General features: G+C 42.3%; 1 protein-coding gene across 1 annotated transcript in view; it reads left to right on the top strand.

Moving 5' to 3' along the window:
• Positions 1-2,631: 2,631 nt before the first annotated feature.
• The window catches only part of LOC123514697 (bcl-2-related ovarian killer protein-like), a 58,085-nt gene continuing 43,845 nt past the window's right edge, over positions 2,632-16,871 (top strand). Inside the window, 5 exon segments of the mRNA XM_045272752.1 lie at positions 2,632-2,746; positions 11,967-12,962; positions 14,139-14,358; positions 15,024-15,054; positions 15,057-15,127. Coding sequence (XP_045128687.1) covers positions 12,793-12,962; positions 14,139-14,358; positions 15,024-15,054; positions 15,057-15,127 — 492 coding nt within the window. The 5' untranslated portion in view covers positions 2,632-2,746; positions 11,967-12,792.

The raw sequence follows: 16,871 nt of genomic DNA, 5'->3' as shown, positions 1-16,871 counted from the left end.
ATAGTTTTCACCATTCTAATCCCCGCATAAGTCTCTGAAGCTGTATAAATTCACCAAATAGTAGTAAGCAGAATGAATATGGGAACGCGTCATGGTACTGAAGGGGTTAATCATAAATCTTTCTCTGTTCCCTGCCAGAGTATCACATCAGTTTTCTCCCCATGTAGTTAATTATACACACAAGTCTCTGATCTCTACATCTAGCATACCATCTTCTCTCCAAATATTCATCACTGTCATTCAATCTTTTCCATTGTCTCTTTCTGCAGTCTCTATTAATATCTATCTGAAGTGTGTAGTCGACTCCCTACTTGATGAGGCAGCTTTCCAACCCATATTTCTTACAAAACTGACATATCGACATATATATATATATATATATATATATATATATATATATATATATATATATATATATATATATATATATATATATATATATATATATATATACATATATATATTTTATTTCCTTTTGTTGGCAGCTGTCATTAGTTAGAGCTGCCTCTGACGTATCATAGGCATTCCTTTTTCTTTTTCCTTTTCACATTATCCTTCCCGTCCCTCTTCCCAATCACGACGCTCTCTCTCTCTCTCTCTCTCTCTCTCTCTCTCTGACAGACTTATTTTATAGTGTGTGTGTGTGTGTGTGTGTGTGTGTGTGTGTGTGTGTGTGTGTGTGTGTGTGTGTGCCGCTGGCCTGGAGACCGCACACTTGCACGCTGCTGCCACGCATGCAAGTAGGAAGCTCAACAGGTCACACCGCGCCCCAGCTTAGCCTGTGGGTGCTCCCTGCCCAGTCAGTGCCCGCACCGCTGCCATCCCGCCGACGACCGCATTCCCAAACGCTACCGCGGCTTGCCTTGACTACTTTTAACAAGCCCTAATGGAGGCTAATGATTTTTCCAAGGGAGTTTTCATCATTCCAGAGATAGTTTTACATGGATTGTGCATCATCAGTATGAGGAAAGCATGTATGGGAGCCTAATTGATCATCTCCGTGGCCTTAGTGAGATCTGGAGTTTTGAAGGGTGTTTCCATATGTTTTTCTTTTGCAGAGTCCTTGTGTATTGTTATTGGGGTTTTCAAGGAAGTTTTCGTGACAAGAGGTATAGTTTATTAACAAATATTCTGCAATGTCAACTGTTCATACCTTATCTTATCTTTCAAGGGTGTATTCATGGTCGTAGTGATATTCAAGCAAGGAATTTGCATAATCAATGGGGATATACACGACTGAACATATCTGTAGCTTTTGGATGACTGAAGTATAGCTAGTTCTTTTCATGTCAACTGGGGTTTTCAAGGGGTTTCCCTGACTTATGGGAATCCAGTGAGAATTTTGCATCATCTCTGGGAAAAACAAGCATGGGATCATGACTGGTTATCTCTGTGGCTTTTCAGGACAGTCTTTATGAAATTTACTAGTGTTTCGAGTGGACTTTCATGATTAGTGGAGGTATGACGAGGATTATTGCATCATTGGTTGGACAAAAAATAGCTTAGGACATAAGTGATAATCTTGATCCGTGGTCTTTGAAAGTATCATTTGGGAGAGACCATAAAGCGCTTCACAAGGCAGACGTGCTTACAGTGGCGGCAGTACGTTCATGTACGCGACCACTGCGGAACATGCAGTACAACAAACACTGACTGAGTGCATGCATGGACTTTATGCTCGTGACGGGATCCATCGCATCAACAATGAGGTCAATTCATGCCTGGGGAAAAATAACAAACAAGTGAAATGATTGGATATTACACTTCATATTGCTTTAGCATTTGCATTTAAGTTTGCATCAATGGACATGACATTTTCATTAACCTTATATCATATTTACATTAACAATGGAAATTTCGACGTTTGATTCAACACAGTGTTTACGATTACTGATATGGTGCAGTATTAGCGAAAATCAAGTAAGATTACGTTTTGACATCCATCACACCAAATATTATGCATGGTTGTTTAGTCACTGTATGGTATATCAAAGTCAAACCCAGCAACTACATATCACACTGGCCACAAGAAAGATAAAGTTTCTCAACTGGCATTTTTTTTTCTCTCTGAATATACTACATACGTAGACTATCATTGTATTCTATCATATCATATAAGAATATATAAATAATGTACAACAAAAAGATCTTAATTGTTCGGCGCGTGTTTACTTTTTGCTTGTGACCTTTACTAATGTAAAATGATTAGGGACTTCTACACGCGTCACTCCACACGCCTCATTTCCTGGATCTGGCCAGTACAGGTCGCTGGCAGATGTTCCCCAAGCACACTTTCCTGCCCCGTACTCTGATAATGATTCACTGTCGCCTCCCATTCATAATTTCTGTCAAGGTTTCGTCACACTTCTCTATTACTTGTTTTTCTTGGCTCATTTCTCACTCTGGGTCATCACTGTCACCAACAACACGAGCATAGGAGGAATGCGATGCCTGCTGCTGATAACGCGGCGCCTGATCAGTTGCAAGTGGCGAGAGGAAGACAAACACGTGATAGGGGCTGTCGAAGATTATTGAATGGCAGGCACACTCTGCCCACAGCCTGTCCCCTACGTCACCACTTTCACCATCACCGCCACCACCACCACCACAACTCGCCCCACAGCCGAGTGCCGAGATCCGAGAGGCCACCAGACACCAGTCACAACGTCAGTGTTGCTGCGGCAGTGGTGGAGAAGGGGTGTCGCCACTGTGAACCGGCGCGCGGACGGTGCCTCTTCTCTTGCAAGTGATCTATCGTAAATCTATTTAGTAACTGAACGAACGTGTAAACGTCTTGGTGCATTAGTTTGCGGCGGGTTTGAGTGACGACTCACCATTATTACAGCTGGAAAATAGTTCATGCATTCTTTTTTTTTTATTTGCAGAGGTACATGAAAAACTCTTTCGCTAAAAGGCTGCAGGAGAAAACATGATAGTCAGCCTCCTTCATTGACGTCATACATACATATATATATATATATATATATATATATATATATATATATATATATATATATATATATATATATATATATATATATATATATATATATATATATATATATATATATATATATATATATATATATATATATATATATATATATATATATATATATATATATATATATATATATATATATATATATATATATATATATATATATATATATATATATATATATATATATATATATATATATATATATATATATATATATGTGTGTGTGTGTGTGTGTGTGTGTGTGTGTGTGTGTGTGTGTGTGTGTGTGTGTGTATATATACACATATAGGTATATGCCATGATGAGACCAAGTTTGAAAGGTCCAAGTGTGTTCCCGCAAGATGAGGAGTGAAATGAGTGAAGGAGTGCGAGTGAGTGCAGTGATGAGCAACTAAGGGAAGGGATGCGTGTGTGAGTGAGTGTGGAAGTGTGAGGGAATGGGTGCTGGATGGGTGTAGGGAGTGTGAAGGTGAAGGGTGAGGGGGATGGTGCCGAAATGAGGGTGTGTGGGTGCCGCGGGGGAGGAGACATGACGGTGTGGAGATGCGAGGGGTGAGCTATGAGACGTGCCGGGATGACGGGTGAGGTGTGCTGGGGTGAGGGGTGAGGGTGAGGGTGAGGGTGAGGGTGAGGGGCAGGGAATGAGCGTCGAGGTGTCACGCTAGGCATTGACCTTCGCCCTGCCCGCCATCGCCAGCGCCGTGGAGTGTCACAGCGAGGAGGGCGGGACAGGACAGAACAGGACGTGGCTGGCAGGTGCAGTGGTGCAGTGGTGCAGCGGTGCGGCGGTGCGGCGGTGCGTCAGAGCGGCAGGTGCTGAAACATTCGGCCTCATTTTATGTTTCCGAGGAGCGTATCACTGCATTTCCTCTCCCCATGACACTAATCCTGCCTTACTGAGCTGCCGTCACTCAATAAAGCCATTGAATTAATAACATTTGAACTAGATTTTCCACGAAGGTATGTCAGCAATGATACACACTTGTTTATTCATTCATTCACTCATTTACCACCTCATTAGCATTACTAGTCTCTGACATCCCTGCAGCCTTGCACCAATCTCCTCCATCACCATCAACGCAACACTCTTCTCTCTATTTACAAAAACAAAAACAAAAAAATGAGGGAAGAGAGAAAAAATTGTATAATCAACTTGCCCTTTATTAAGTTCGGGAAGAAAAATGTGTAGGTCACGGCTCCTTGAGAGAGGGTTAGAAATTAAGCCAAAACACTCAAGGTCCGCGTCTCAGGGCAAGGTCGACAGGGCGACTGGGCAGGAGGATTACTACAGTTTCGGGGATCCCATCAACCAAACACAACACCAGGGCCGCCAGACACACACACCCCGCCAAACCTGCCCGACCCGCCCACCTATTACCACACAATTGTAGATTACCTTCCACTAGTGCACCTCGCCCGGCCCGTAGCGGATGTTTTGTGCTTCTTTTAGTGCTCTCACTTTCCATAGTAAGCGAGCAGGCAAGCACAGGTCTCGTGGCGCCGCGCTTGGTGGTGCCCGCTGGGGGTGTATAGGTAAGAACACATGCAAGGTGAAACAAGGCCAGCCAGCGCTTCACCTCACTCGGGTTGCAACACGATGGCCATCTGGGCGACCAACAGCTCACTAGGAAACATATCATGAGGGAAGCGAGGAGCTGAGATCTCTGCTGTACTACCCACAGTAGAGCGAGGCAAGTTTGAAAATAACAACCAAACAGAAGAAAAGAAATTAAACCAGGAAAAGTTTGAAATTAGATAACCTTGTGAGGAACACGAAGAAAACGTAACTGGATCATTTATTTTTAACGATACAAATATGGAAAAGATCAAAGAAATCAAGATTTTTTTGTGCCTGATAAGAAAAAAATAAATACCCAAAATAAAGAAAATAGAGATATACAGTAAAGAAATAAAAGTTAAAGACCGCCACACGTAGGAGTATCGTTATTAAGGCAACACCCACACCTGAATGAAGGTAAATGCTATAATATGACCTGTCCATGAATAGACTTGGTAATAACTCAATAAAAAATCAGCACATCCATGGCTATCAAGTGAGTCACCGTCACCACTGTACAGCAAGCCGGCCCGTGCAGATGTGTGCATGTGTACTGATAATGAAACGTGCCCTGCAAACCTTACGCCGCACCCTCAGAGAAACACAACCAGTGCCTTGCCACCACCACTTCCTACGGGCTGCGCTGGAAGATATTAGAGTTTTCAAGGTTCTTTTCGTGGATTCTACTTCATTATTGGTAAAGCAGGAACGCCAGAACCTTTCCACGACCACTTCCTACAGGCTGCAGTGGAAGGTATTAGGGTTTTCAAGGCCCAAGACTCCTTTTCATATTCATTCTTCTTACTATTTTGGTGATTTAACACATTTTCAGAAACATATGTGGAGACTGAAATAGTGAAGACTTAGGAGATTCATTTTCTGACCTCCATAGACAGCTCAAAACGTAAATAAGATCGTCTATCAGTACACAAAATCCCTTGTGAAAAAAAAAAACTTCCCAGCACCGAAGGAGTTAAGAAATAAATGAGAGCTTGAAAGATACTGAAACTGTCAAGGATATCTCAGCGATTCTGGCGATAATCTAACAAGAATTCCGCATTATCAGTGGGAAAAACGTAGATGAGAACCCGCGGACTAATCACCTCACCATCTCTGTAACCTTTGAGAAGTAGGTAGAGCGTTAAGCCTTCCACAAAATACCGACTCTTCTTCTTATCTCCAATAGGAAAATAAAACTAAATGGTGTACATGAGAACCTTTGCTAATCGGTTAATCTATTTTGACCTTTGAAAAATAGAGAGTTGCAAGCCTTCTAGAAATACTGAGCTTCTTATCTTCAGTAGAAAGATAAAGATCAGTTGCGTGTATATGAGAAGATCGTAGTCGTATCAATCTCTCTCTCTCTCTCTCTCTCTCTCTCTCTCTCTCTCTCTCTCTCTCTCTGTTTTTATTTGGTTCAGTTACGTTGATTGAAGTGAATTGAGATGATGTAGATCTGTTTTCAAGCATAAAAGATGATGATGAAGAAGAAGAAGGAGAAGGAAAAGGAAAAGAAAATAAAGTAGTAGTAGTAGTAGTAGTAGTAATAGTAGTAGTAGTAGTAGTAGTAGTAGTAGTAGTAGTAGTAGTAGAAGAAAAATAATGATAATAATAATAATAATAATAATAATAAGAAGAAGAAGAAGAAGAAGAAGGAGAAGGAGGAGGAGGAGGAGGAACAAAAAGAAAAAGAACAAGAACAAGGACAAGAACAAGAACAAGAACAAGGACAAGAACAAGAACAAGGACAAGAACAAGAAAAAAAAACAAGAACAAGAAAAGGGAAAAAAAACTAAAAACAACAATGACGACAAAAAGTAACGAAAGAAAAGAGAGAAAAAAGTAACAATTAGACAAAACTTGATGAGAAAAACAAATGAAAAACACTAAAAACGATAAAAATGACAGAGCTAATGAGTTTACAGGAAGATTGCATAGTTAACCTCTTCCGTGCCATGACGCGTTTCCTTATTCATTTTGCTTTACTATTTGGTAATTTTATACAGCTTCAGAAACTTATGTGGGGGGAATTAATTTAGTGAGGACTGTGGCCATTAATCTTCTGACCTCCATAGATCCTTCCTAGTGTCAATAAAATGGTCTAATCATACACATGTCTCAAGGTAAAAATGTGTCTCAGTAATGAAGGAGTTAACTTTAGACGTTTATCCAGCGATAGCGAGGCGGAATGGAATGTCCTGTTGAGCAACGAGGCGCTCACTACACTAGGAAAAAGACGCATGTAAGAGGACAACCATTTTTTTTTTTAATACCATGTGGGCTTTTCACGGGAATTTATGGGCTAAAGGGGATACTTTTTAGGGTACCTCCTATCTCAAAGCCCACCCGCTAGGAAACCGTTGCCCTGAGTGAGGAAGCCCAACCTATTTACACCATCTTAAGCTCCTTCAATCTAACCTAACCTAACCTAACAATTTACACCATCTTAACCTCATTCAGTACTGGGATGCATTTTTGTGTGTGATTACACGATTCTATTGACATTACGAAGGGTACATGGAGGGCAGAAGATTAATGACCAGAGTCCTCACTATCTCAACCCCACATATGTTTCTGAAAGTGTATAAAATCATCAAATAGTAACCAGAATGAATATGAAAACGCATCATGGTACTGAATGGGTTGAGTTCCCCGAAGTTTCACCACCCGGCATTACAGAGACGTGTTGTCATCGCTGGTTGAAATGCAAGATGATACTGATTAAGCCTCTCATCTTTACTTCTAACTTCAAGTCATATCATAGCATATATATAGCAGTTTGAAAGTTAAGAGTATATCCAACTCCACACACACACACACACACACACACACACACACACACACTCTCTCTCTCTCTCCCTCTCTGCCAGCCTCGTCAATGTGGTCTGTATTCAAAACACTTTACTCTCTCAGCACGACTATTTTCCAAGGCCACAGAGATGATAAGCCCGTTTTTCAAGAGTATTTCTCCAGTTAATAATATAGAAATGCCGTCAATCTGCCTCTAAAACCGTAAAAACACCTTGAAAAACTCGTGTAAATTCAAACAAGGCCTTCTGAAATAGTGGAGGAGAAGCACAGAGGAATTTGAGAATACGAGAGCCTGTGTCACCCACCAAGCGACGAGTAGCCACATAAAAGCAAACAGTGAGTGAGTGACCTTGCTGAACACAGGCATTATCTCACTCACTGACATACGAGGAGCGTGGAGGAGTGAGGGGCTGTAGGCGTGGTAACAAGTGATGGTGGTGGTGGTGGTGGTAGTGGTGGTGTAGAATGTTAATAGTATACAGGCAATGCATTTATCTATCACATTTCTATCTTGTGTATGGTTGTGTACTGAATGACGGTCGTGTTATCAGAAGTTGTCTTCATAATACCATTGTTTTGGTTGTGTCATTGCGCTCTCTTTGTCTGTCTGTCTGTCTGTCTGTCTCTCTCTCTCTCTCTCTCTCTCTCTCTCTCTCTCTCTCTCTCTCTCTCTCTCTCTCTCTCTCTCTCTCTCTCTCTCAAACACACACACACACACAGAGAGAGAGAGAGAGAGAGAGAGAGAGAGAGAGAGAGAGAGAGAGAGAGAGAGAGAGAGAGAGAGAGAGAGAGAGAGAGAGAGAGAGAGAGAGAGAGAGAGAGAGAGAGAGAGAGAGAGAGAGAAGGACGATGCTTAAGTAACAAAGAAATACTAGATAGCTTTCCCAATACATACACAGAATAGATTGAAAGATAAAGCGACAAAAAAAATACAAAGAGTGGTAATCAAAGGCGAGGCTGGATGGGTACAGATAGGGAGGGCTGGCTGACCACAGGAGGGCGTAGACGAGTAACTCAGATCTTGTATTCTATTAACCCTATTAACACAATTACTGCTTTTGGCTATTCTTTCTTCACTCCTTCAGTACTGGGACGGATTTTTACCTTGAGTTTTGGGTGTGATTTAGACGATTTTATTTACATTAGGAAGGGTCTATGGAGGTCAAGAAATTTATTTTCTCAGTACCATGACACTTTTCATATTCACTCTGCTTACTATTTGGTGACTTTATGCAGCTTCAGAAACTTATGTAAGGGATTAAAATAGTGAAGACTCTGGGTATTAATCTTTAACATCCAAAAACCCTTCCTAATGTAAATAAAATGTCTAATCACACCCAAACCTCAAGGTAAAAATGCGTCCCAGTACTAAAGGGGTTAATAGCCAGAGTCTTTACTATTTTAATCACCCACATAAGTTTCTGAAGCTGTATAAAATTACCAAATAGTAAGCAGAGTGAATGTGTAAACGTGTCATGGTATTGAAGGGATTAACATTGAGGTCACTCGAGGTAATGTTCCTGGATAGATATGAAGAAGAAAGACTTAATATAAAGTTAATTTCGTTCTATAGAAGTACTTTTTTTTAAGACTGTACTGTGAAAAAAAAAGAATAAATGAATAAGTCTTTTAAAACTTGTGCTACGTGATGATGGGAACTCTTGATTGGGGATGAAAGGGTTAACAGGTAAATAAAAGGATAGTTTTTAGAAAAGGATTCGATATTACCTTTATCTCTGCAAACAGCGATCCGGCATTAATAAAATTTTTATCGTATGAAAAAAAAGGTGAAAGCAAAGATTCAAATGGCTATATTTTGAAACAGCTCGAAGTTTTTGTCTGTGGTCGGTCCGTGGTGGTAGAAATATAGCAGTTTTTCATGTCGGGTCCATCCTGTTTTTTTTTTTTTTACATTCTATTGTAGTTTTTCTTTTCTTTTATACGTGAATGAGAGCGAATAATTAATAGCAAAACGTATGAATAGGCAAATAAGTAAATAAATAATAGAAATGCAGCAGTTTTTCATGTAAGGTCCATTCAGTTTCATTCTTAACAGTCTATAGTAGTCTTCTTTTTCCTTTTTAATACGTGAAGGAAAGCGATTAAGAGCAAATGAATAAATAGATAAATAGGTAAATAAATAATAGAAATATAGCAGTCTTTCATGTAAGGTCCATCCATTTTTTTCTTAACATTCTATAGTAGTTTTTTTCTTTCTTTTATACGTGAATGAGAGCGATTAATAGCAAAAGAATAGATAGATTAATAGGTAAATAGATTGATAAATAAAGTAAATTGTATCCCCACCCTTTCCTTAACCCCTTCAGTACTAAGACGCATTTTTACCTAGATTTTTGGGTAAGTTTAGACGATTTCATTTGCAATAGGAAAGGTCTATGGAGGTCAAAAGATTAATGGCCACAGTCTTTACTATTCTAATCCCAACATATGTTTCTGAAGCTGTGTAAAATCTCCAAAACTGAAAACAGAATGAATATGAAAACACATCATGGTACTGAATGATAAAAAAAAAAAATGACGAGAAAGAAAGAAAAGGATGAAGAGGAGCAGAAACATTCCAAACGAAGCTCATTTTCTGTCAATTTGAGCGATCACACACACACACTCACGAATGTAAATACTGTTCCATCCCCCTCTCCCAAACACTCCCCGCATCACAGCATACACTTGTAAGCTATCCATGTAATCATTCTTTCTATGACTCGTATTCTCAAACACTTCTGCGCTTCACCTCCACTATTTCGAAAGACTCTATTTAAATTTACACAAGTTTTTTTTTAAGGTGTTTTTTATGGTTTTAGAGGCAGCGTGACAAGATTTCTGCATTATCAACTGGAGAAACACTCTTGAAAATCCCGTAGTCATTAATGTGGCCTTGAAAAACAGTAGTACTGAGAGAATAAACCGTTTTTTAAGGTGATTTACGATTCTAGAGGTAGAGTGACAAGATTTCTGCATTATTAACTGGAAAAACACTCTTGAAAAGTCCGCTAATCATCTCTGTGGCCTTGAAAATTAGTCTTGGTGAGAGAGCAAAGCGTTTCTGAATACGGGCCTATGACTCACACCCCACGCATGCACTTCAGATCCCCACGTTTCGAAATGAGTTGCAAGGCTGATATGGTACAATCCGCCGTACGTGCCCTGTACTCTGAATGGCTGAGTGCAGTGCATGTTGGCTGTCTCACGGTGGTGTTGTTTCATAAACGAGCACGAATGTAGATAAGAATGATAACAGTGTGTGCCCTCGTGTGTGTACAAGGTCAATAGGAGGAAGAGCGCGCAGTGTTATACCCAAACAAATAAGTCAGGTGTTTGAGACCTCGACAGGTAAGGAATGAAAGCAGTGAGCTGATTTCGTAAAGACACTGTGTATGTTCTTATTTTCACGTGTCCCCTCGCATGTGTACAAGGTGACTAGGGGGAAAAGCACGCCGCGTTGTTCGTACACCAAAACAAATGAGTCAGGTGTTCGAGAGACTGAGACCTCGACATGTACGGGAAGAAAGCAATGGACTGATTTCGTAAAGACACACTGCATGTTTTTCTTATTACTCTTCCTCGTGTCATGCACACTAATGAGGGACAGGAAAGTAAATATATAAATAAATAGAGCTGCTCGTTTTGCTATTTCAAAAAACCCGAGAATGAGTCGAGACTCTGGCCATTCTAATACAAAAGATGCTATTTTTGCTATTTAGACCAGTTGCTGCAGCGCCAAACGTTTCGACGCTTTATGCAGACTAATCAAACATGCACCAGTGGAAGGTATTGGAGTTTTTCAAAAAGGCTTTTTTTTCATGACTAGCAATAGTTTAACACAGACTGCACATCACCAGTAGTAAAAACGATGATGAAAACTCGCTCGCTCATCCACGTGACCTTCGAAAAAAAGAACAAAGAACAAAGCATGTGAAAAAATACGATACCAGAGTTTTGTATTCCATCACCAGTAACGCCAACAAACACCCAACCAACACACACACACACACACACACACACACACACACATATACACGGTCCGGTAGCTCAGTGGTTAGAGTGCTGGCTTCACAAGCCAGAGGACCGGGGTTCGATTCCCCGGCCGGGTGGAGATATTTGGGTGTGTCTCCTTTCACGTGTAGCCCCTGTTCACCTAGCAGTGCGTAGGTACGGAATGTAAATCGAGGAGTTGTGACCTTGTTGTCCCGGTGTGTGGTGTGTGCCTGGTCTCAGGCCTATCCAAAGATCGGAAATAATGACCTCTGAGCTCGTTCCGTAGGGTAACGTCTGGCTGTCTCGTCAGAGACTGCAGCAGATCAAACAGTGAATTACACACACACACACACACACACACACACACACACACGCACGCACACAAAGAAAACCACGTCATATTTCCAAGTCAAGCTTTCGTCAATCGCGCAGACCCGTCCTCCAGGAAAACGCCCATTACCTCAGCGATAAGAGATAAGGAAATACCCCTAAACATGTGACAAATGGTGTTAGTGAGAGCTATTCTTGTACTCTGTGACGTGAGTGATCGACGTAATCGTAATATAAAAGGAGGATTCATTCTTGTATTCCCCGCAGGCAGGTTTGGGCGGAAGGAAGCAGAAGGTAGCAAGAAGGACGCACGGACGGACGATCGTGCTGCATCAGTGACAATTCTCGCGCGGAAGAGAATATAGTGAAGTTGAAGGCTGACCAGCGAGTTGTATTGAGGTGACAGTGGTGTGCGGAGAATGATTTAAAAGTCGCGTGTGTGTTGCAATGGCAAAAGCCGAACCAAAGTGGAGTGCGAGAAGAACATTTGAAGCAGCAGGCGCGTTGGTTCGGTGTGCCAGAGCGGTCGACGCGATGAGATGAGATGAGATGAGATGAGAGAGAAGGAAGCTACTGGACGAAATTTTACCGCATCGGAGAGTGCAACTGAAAAATACATAGGAAAAGAAATACAAGAACAGTTTGACGAAGTAAGGCACTGGTAACTTCAAAATATATAATCGAAAATATAACAAAAAAAAAGGACGAGAAAGGAGAAAAAAAGAATCAAAATACCACACAAAGTCACCAATAACGTAAAAAAAGACTGGGAAAATAAACACAACAAAGGAAAGTGAGGAGGACAAGGAAAGAAGGAAAAGATTTAAGGGGAGATAGCAAACCAGACTAGACCGTTTTCATCCCTTTGTGCTCCCTCCCTCCCTCCCTTCCTGCCTCCCTGCACCGCACCGCTGACACACTCAACACACGAACCAAGCACGGGAGGTGAAGAAATCGTGTCCATTATTCCTCCATAGCGTTCCTTACCTCCTTCACGACGGCGACCACAACGAGAACCGTCCCCAGGGCCACCCCAGACCCGCCCACCACTGCCACCAACACCCCAGTAACCAACACCGCCCACTCCACCATCATGGCGAGCTTACAACTGGATGCGCTGAGTCGGCCGGGCATGGGCGTGGGTGGAAGCATGGGCGTGAGGATGAGAAAGTCTTCAATGCCCATAGTCTCACCACGGTCCTTAGAAATCCCTGCTGGTCATCTGCCGCCTAAATCACTCTCGAGAAGTGGATCACCGGCCAGGTAATGTATGTGTGTGTGTGTGTGTGTGGTTAATATACTATCTTTCTATCAATCTTTGTGTGTGTGTGTGTGTGTGTTTGTGTTTTTGGTTAATCTTTCTATCAATCTTTATGTGTGTGTGTGTGTGTGTGTGTGGTTAATATACTATCTTTCTATCAATCTTTGTGTGTGTGTGTGTGTGTGTGTGTGTTTGTGTTTTTGGTTAATCTTTCTATCAATCTTTATGTGTGTGTGTGTGTGTGTGTGTTTGTGTTTTTGGTTAATCTTTCTATCAATCTTTATGTGTGTGTGTGTGTGTGTGTGTGTGTGGTTAATATACTATCTTTCTATCAATCTTTGTGTGTGTGTGTGTGTGTGTGTGTAATTCACTGTTTGATCTGCTGCAGTCTCTGACGAGACAGCCAGACGTTACCCTACGGAACGAGCTCAGAGCTCATTATTTCCGATTTTGGGATAGGTCTGAGACCAGGCACACACCACACACCGGGACAACAAGGTCACAACTCCTCGATTTACATCCCGTACCTACTCACTGCTAGGTGAACAGGGGCTACACGTGAAAGGAGACACACCCAAATATCTCCACCCAGCCGGGGAATCGAACGCCGGTCATCTGGCTTGTGAAGCCAGCGCTCTAACCACTGAGCTACCGGGTGTGTGTGTGTGTGTGTGTGTTTGTGTTTTTGGTTAATCTTTCAATCAATCTTTATGTGTGTGTGTGTGTGTGTGTGTGTGTGTGTGTGTGTGTGTGTGTGTGTGTGTGTGTTTTTGGTTAATCTTTCAATCAATCTTTATGTGTGTGTGTGTGTGTGTGTGTGTGTGTGTGTGTGTGTGTGTGTGTGTGTTATTGATATTGCTGATTGCTGTATAAAGCCTTCATTCAGTTTGTATTTATGTGTTTTACGTCATTCACCACCACCACCACCGCCACTGACAACACCACCACTGCCACCACCATCACCACCACTATTCCGTCCCTGCAGCACGCCAGACATTCCTATCACTGCCATCACCACAAAGTCAAACTACCACCACTCTCACCACCACCACCACCACCACTATCTCTTCTAAATCCCCTATTACCATTAACACAGACACATAACCACCACCAGCACAACCTTTCAGACACTAACAGCACCATCACCTCTCTCCCTCACCCTCTCTCTCTCTTCCCAGACGGCGGTTCTCTAACGTGAGCGACGCTGTCACCAGGAAGATCTCCACCACGATAGGCTGGCGCAGTGTGAACGTGGATGCGGTGGTGACGCAGGCGAAGTGTCTCCTCACGCAGTACATAAGGTCTCGGCTCAAGCGGGCGGGTCTTCTACATAAAAAATTGGGTCTACAGCGGCTCCGATCCGTGGCTAACCTTGCTGGTGGCTGGGAAGTGTGCGAGGTGAGTGTTGAGTGCGCGGGGAGTACTGGCTGAGCGTGGATGATGAGGGTGAAATCTTGTAGTAGCGGAGTGCATGCATGGCTGGTGCTGGGTGTGGAGGGGAGGGTGTATGAGCGAGAGTTTGGCTTTGCTCCCTCACCATGACTATTTTCAAAGGGGACATAGACAATTTGCTGGATTCTCACAAGAGTTTCTTCTATTGGTTTTGTAGGAATATTAATCTTCCACCAAATCCATAAGAACACGCTCAAAAAAATATATCGCTCCATCTACAGCGTTTGCAAGTAGAGAAGGTGCAAAATATGGCGCTTTGAGTGAAGGAGGAAGGAGGGGGGGAGGTGAGGGGAAGGTCCTTGTAGTGTTACGTCCCTCCGTCACCACACAGACGCTGATTGTTAGGCTCTGCATGCCAAGTGTGACCTGCACGCCTTGCTACGTAGCCTACTTTCATGCCTTCCTTCGTTTCTCTTCAGTTTTTACCCACTCATCGTCAGTCTCTCTCTTCTATCTACCCTCCCTGTCATCCCTTCCCTGTCATCACCATCCTGTCCCTCACTACTTTTTTTTTTTTACTTCCTTCGTTATTTTTCCTCTCCTTCCGTCGTTTATCTCGCGGCATTTTTCTCCCGTGTGTGTCTCTCACCTGCCTTCCCGTCCCGCCACAGGTGTTCCCCCGCGTGTCAGGTATCGGCCAGGAGCTGAGAGGACGCACCCGAAGCTCTACAGCTCAGTGGCGCGTCAGCTCTCCATCTCGCTAACGTCAGACAAGGCAAGTTATTTCCCTGCATCCGTCTTTCTTTGTACTCTTGTTAGACTGTCACGCTTATTTGTCTCCCTTCAATTCCTTTTTTTTTCACGCTTATATTCCTTCCTTTCCTTTCTCCACGTCACGTTATTCCTCTTCCCTAACGTCAGACAAAGCAAATGACTTCCCTGCATCCATTTTTCTTTGTATTCTTTTTACACTGTTACGTTTATTTCCCTTACCTCCCTTTCCTTTCTTCTCACGTCTAATTTCCTTCTTTTCCCTTTTCCATGTCACGTTATTCCCCTTCCCTTCCCTTATTTACGTTGATTTTCCCTACATCCAGTCTTTTTGTATTTCTTTTAGACTGTCACGTTTATTTCTCTTACTTCCCTTCCCTTTCTTCTCACTTCTATTTTCCTTCCTTTCCCTTTTCCACGTTATTCTCCTTTCCTTCCCTTATTTATGTTGATTTCCTTTCCTTTCAAATCTCACTGTTACTCCTCTCTTCCTTGTCTCTATATATCACAAACCAGCAGTATTCTTTCTGTGACTAAGGTCAGTTTTATGAAGCAAGTGGAGTTGTTATCTATGCAGGTGTATTAATAATTATCTGTGCATGTGATTTATTTATTCCAGCTTCGTATTTTGTTGATATGATCGTCCTTCCTTACCCTTCCTGCCGCTGCATAAGGTGTTTGCAAGGCGACACAGAGGAAGGAAGGAAGGAAGAAGGGAAGAAGGTTAATTTTGCATTCCTACGCGTGATAAATATTCATACGAGAGTCCGGTAGAGAGGTGATGTCTAAAATGTTATTGCTATTGAAGGAAAGATGTTCAAGAGTAAAGAAAAGGAGGGAATGTATATTTTTAAGATGAATAATTACACGAGAGTCAGGTAAAATAATGGTGTCTTAAATATTACTGATATTGAAGGAAAGACGCTTATTCTAGTTAAAGGTTAAAAGACTTACATTTTCCTGCTCACGAATAAAGAAGAGAGGGAATATATTTTTATCAGGAAAGGTGGAAAAAGGATGGTATCATATTATGGTAAACTGGCTATAGGATTTTTGGTATCGTCTTTTATGAGTTTTTGGGTGATGCATATTGGACGTCTCTCTCTCTCTCTCTCTCTCTCTCTCTCTCTCTCTCTCTCTCTCTCTTGCTCGCTTTTCTGTGCCCTTGATCAGACGACTTGGCACACACACACACACACACACACACACACACACACACACACACACACACACACACACACGGATGGACGGACGGACAGACGCATGTGTTTGCCTCTTAATCAGGCGGGCTGTTATTGGCTTGGCGACGCACGACCATCAGCGCTCCACATCAGAGAGGAATGATGACAACTCGATTCTCAACCTCACTGCACCACCTAACTACCTTTCCTGGACACACACACACACACACACAAACACACACACACGCGCGCACGCACGCACGCACACACACACACACACACACACACACGATTTCATAACCTCCACTGAACTGTAACATATGTCTAAGCTAAACACACACACACACACACACACACACACACACACACACACACACACACACACACACACACACACACACACTCACGCACGCACTCACACATACACACACACGATTTCATAACCTTCACTGAACTGTAACATATGTCTAAGCTAAACACACACACACACACACACACACACACACACACACACACACACACACACACACACACACACACGATTTCATAATCTCCACTGAACTGTAA

Source organism: Portunus trituberculatus, chromosome 38, assembly GCF_017591435.1.
Source record: "Portunus trituberculatus isolate SZX2019 chromosome 38, ASM1759143v1, whole genome shotgun sequence".
Taxonomy (NCBI): Eukaryota; Metazoa; Arthropoda; class Malacostraca; order Decapoda; family Portunidae; genus Portunus; species Portunus trituberculatus.
The sequence above is the reverse complement of the archived record's forward strand: the minus strand, read 5'-3'. Positions and strand labels throughout refer to the sequence as shown.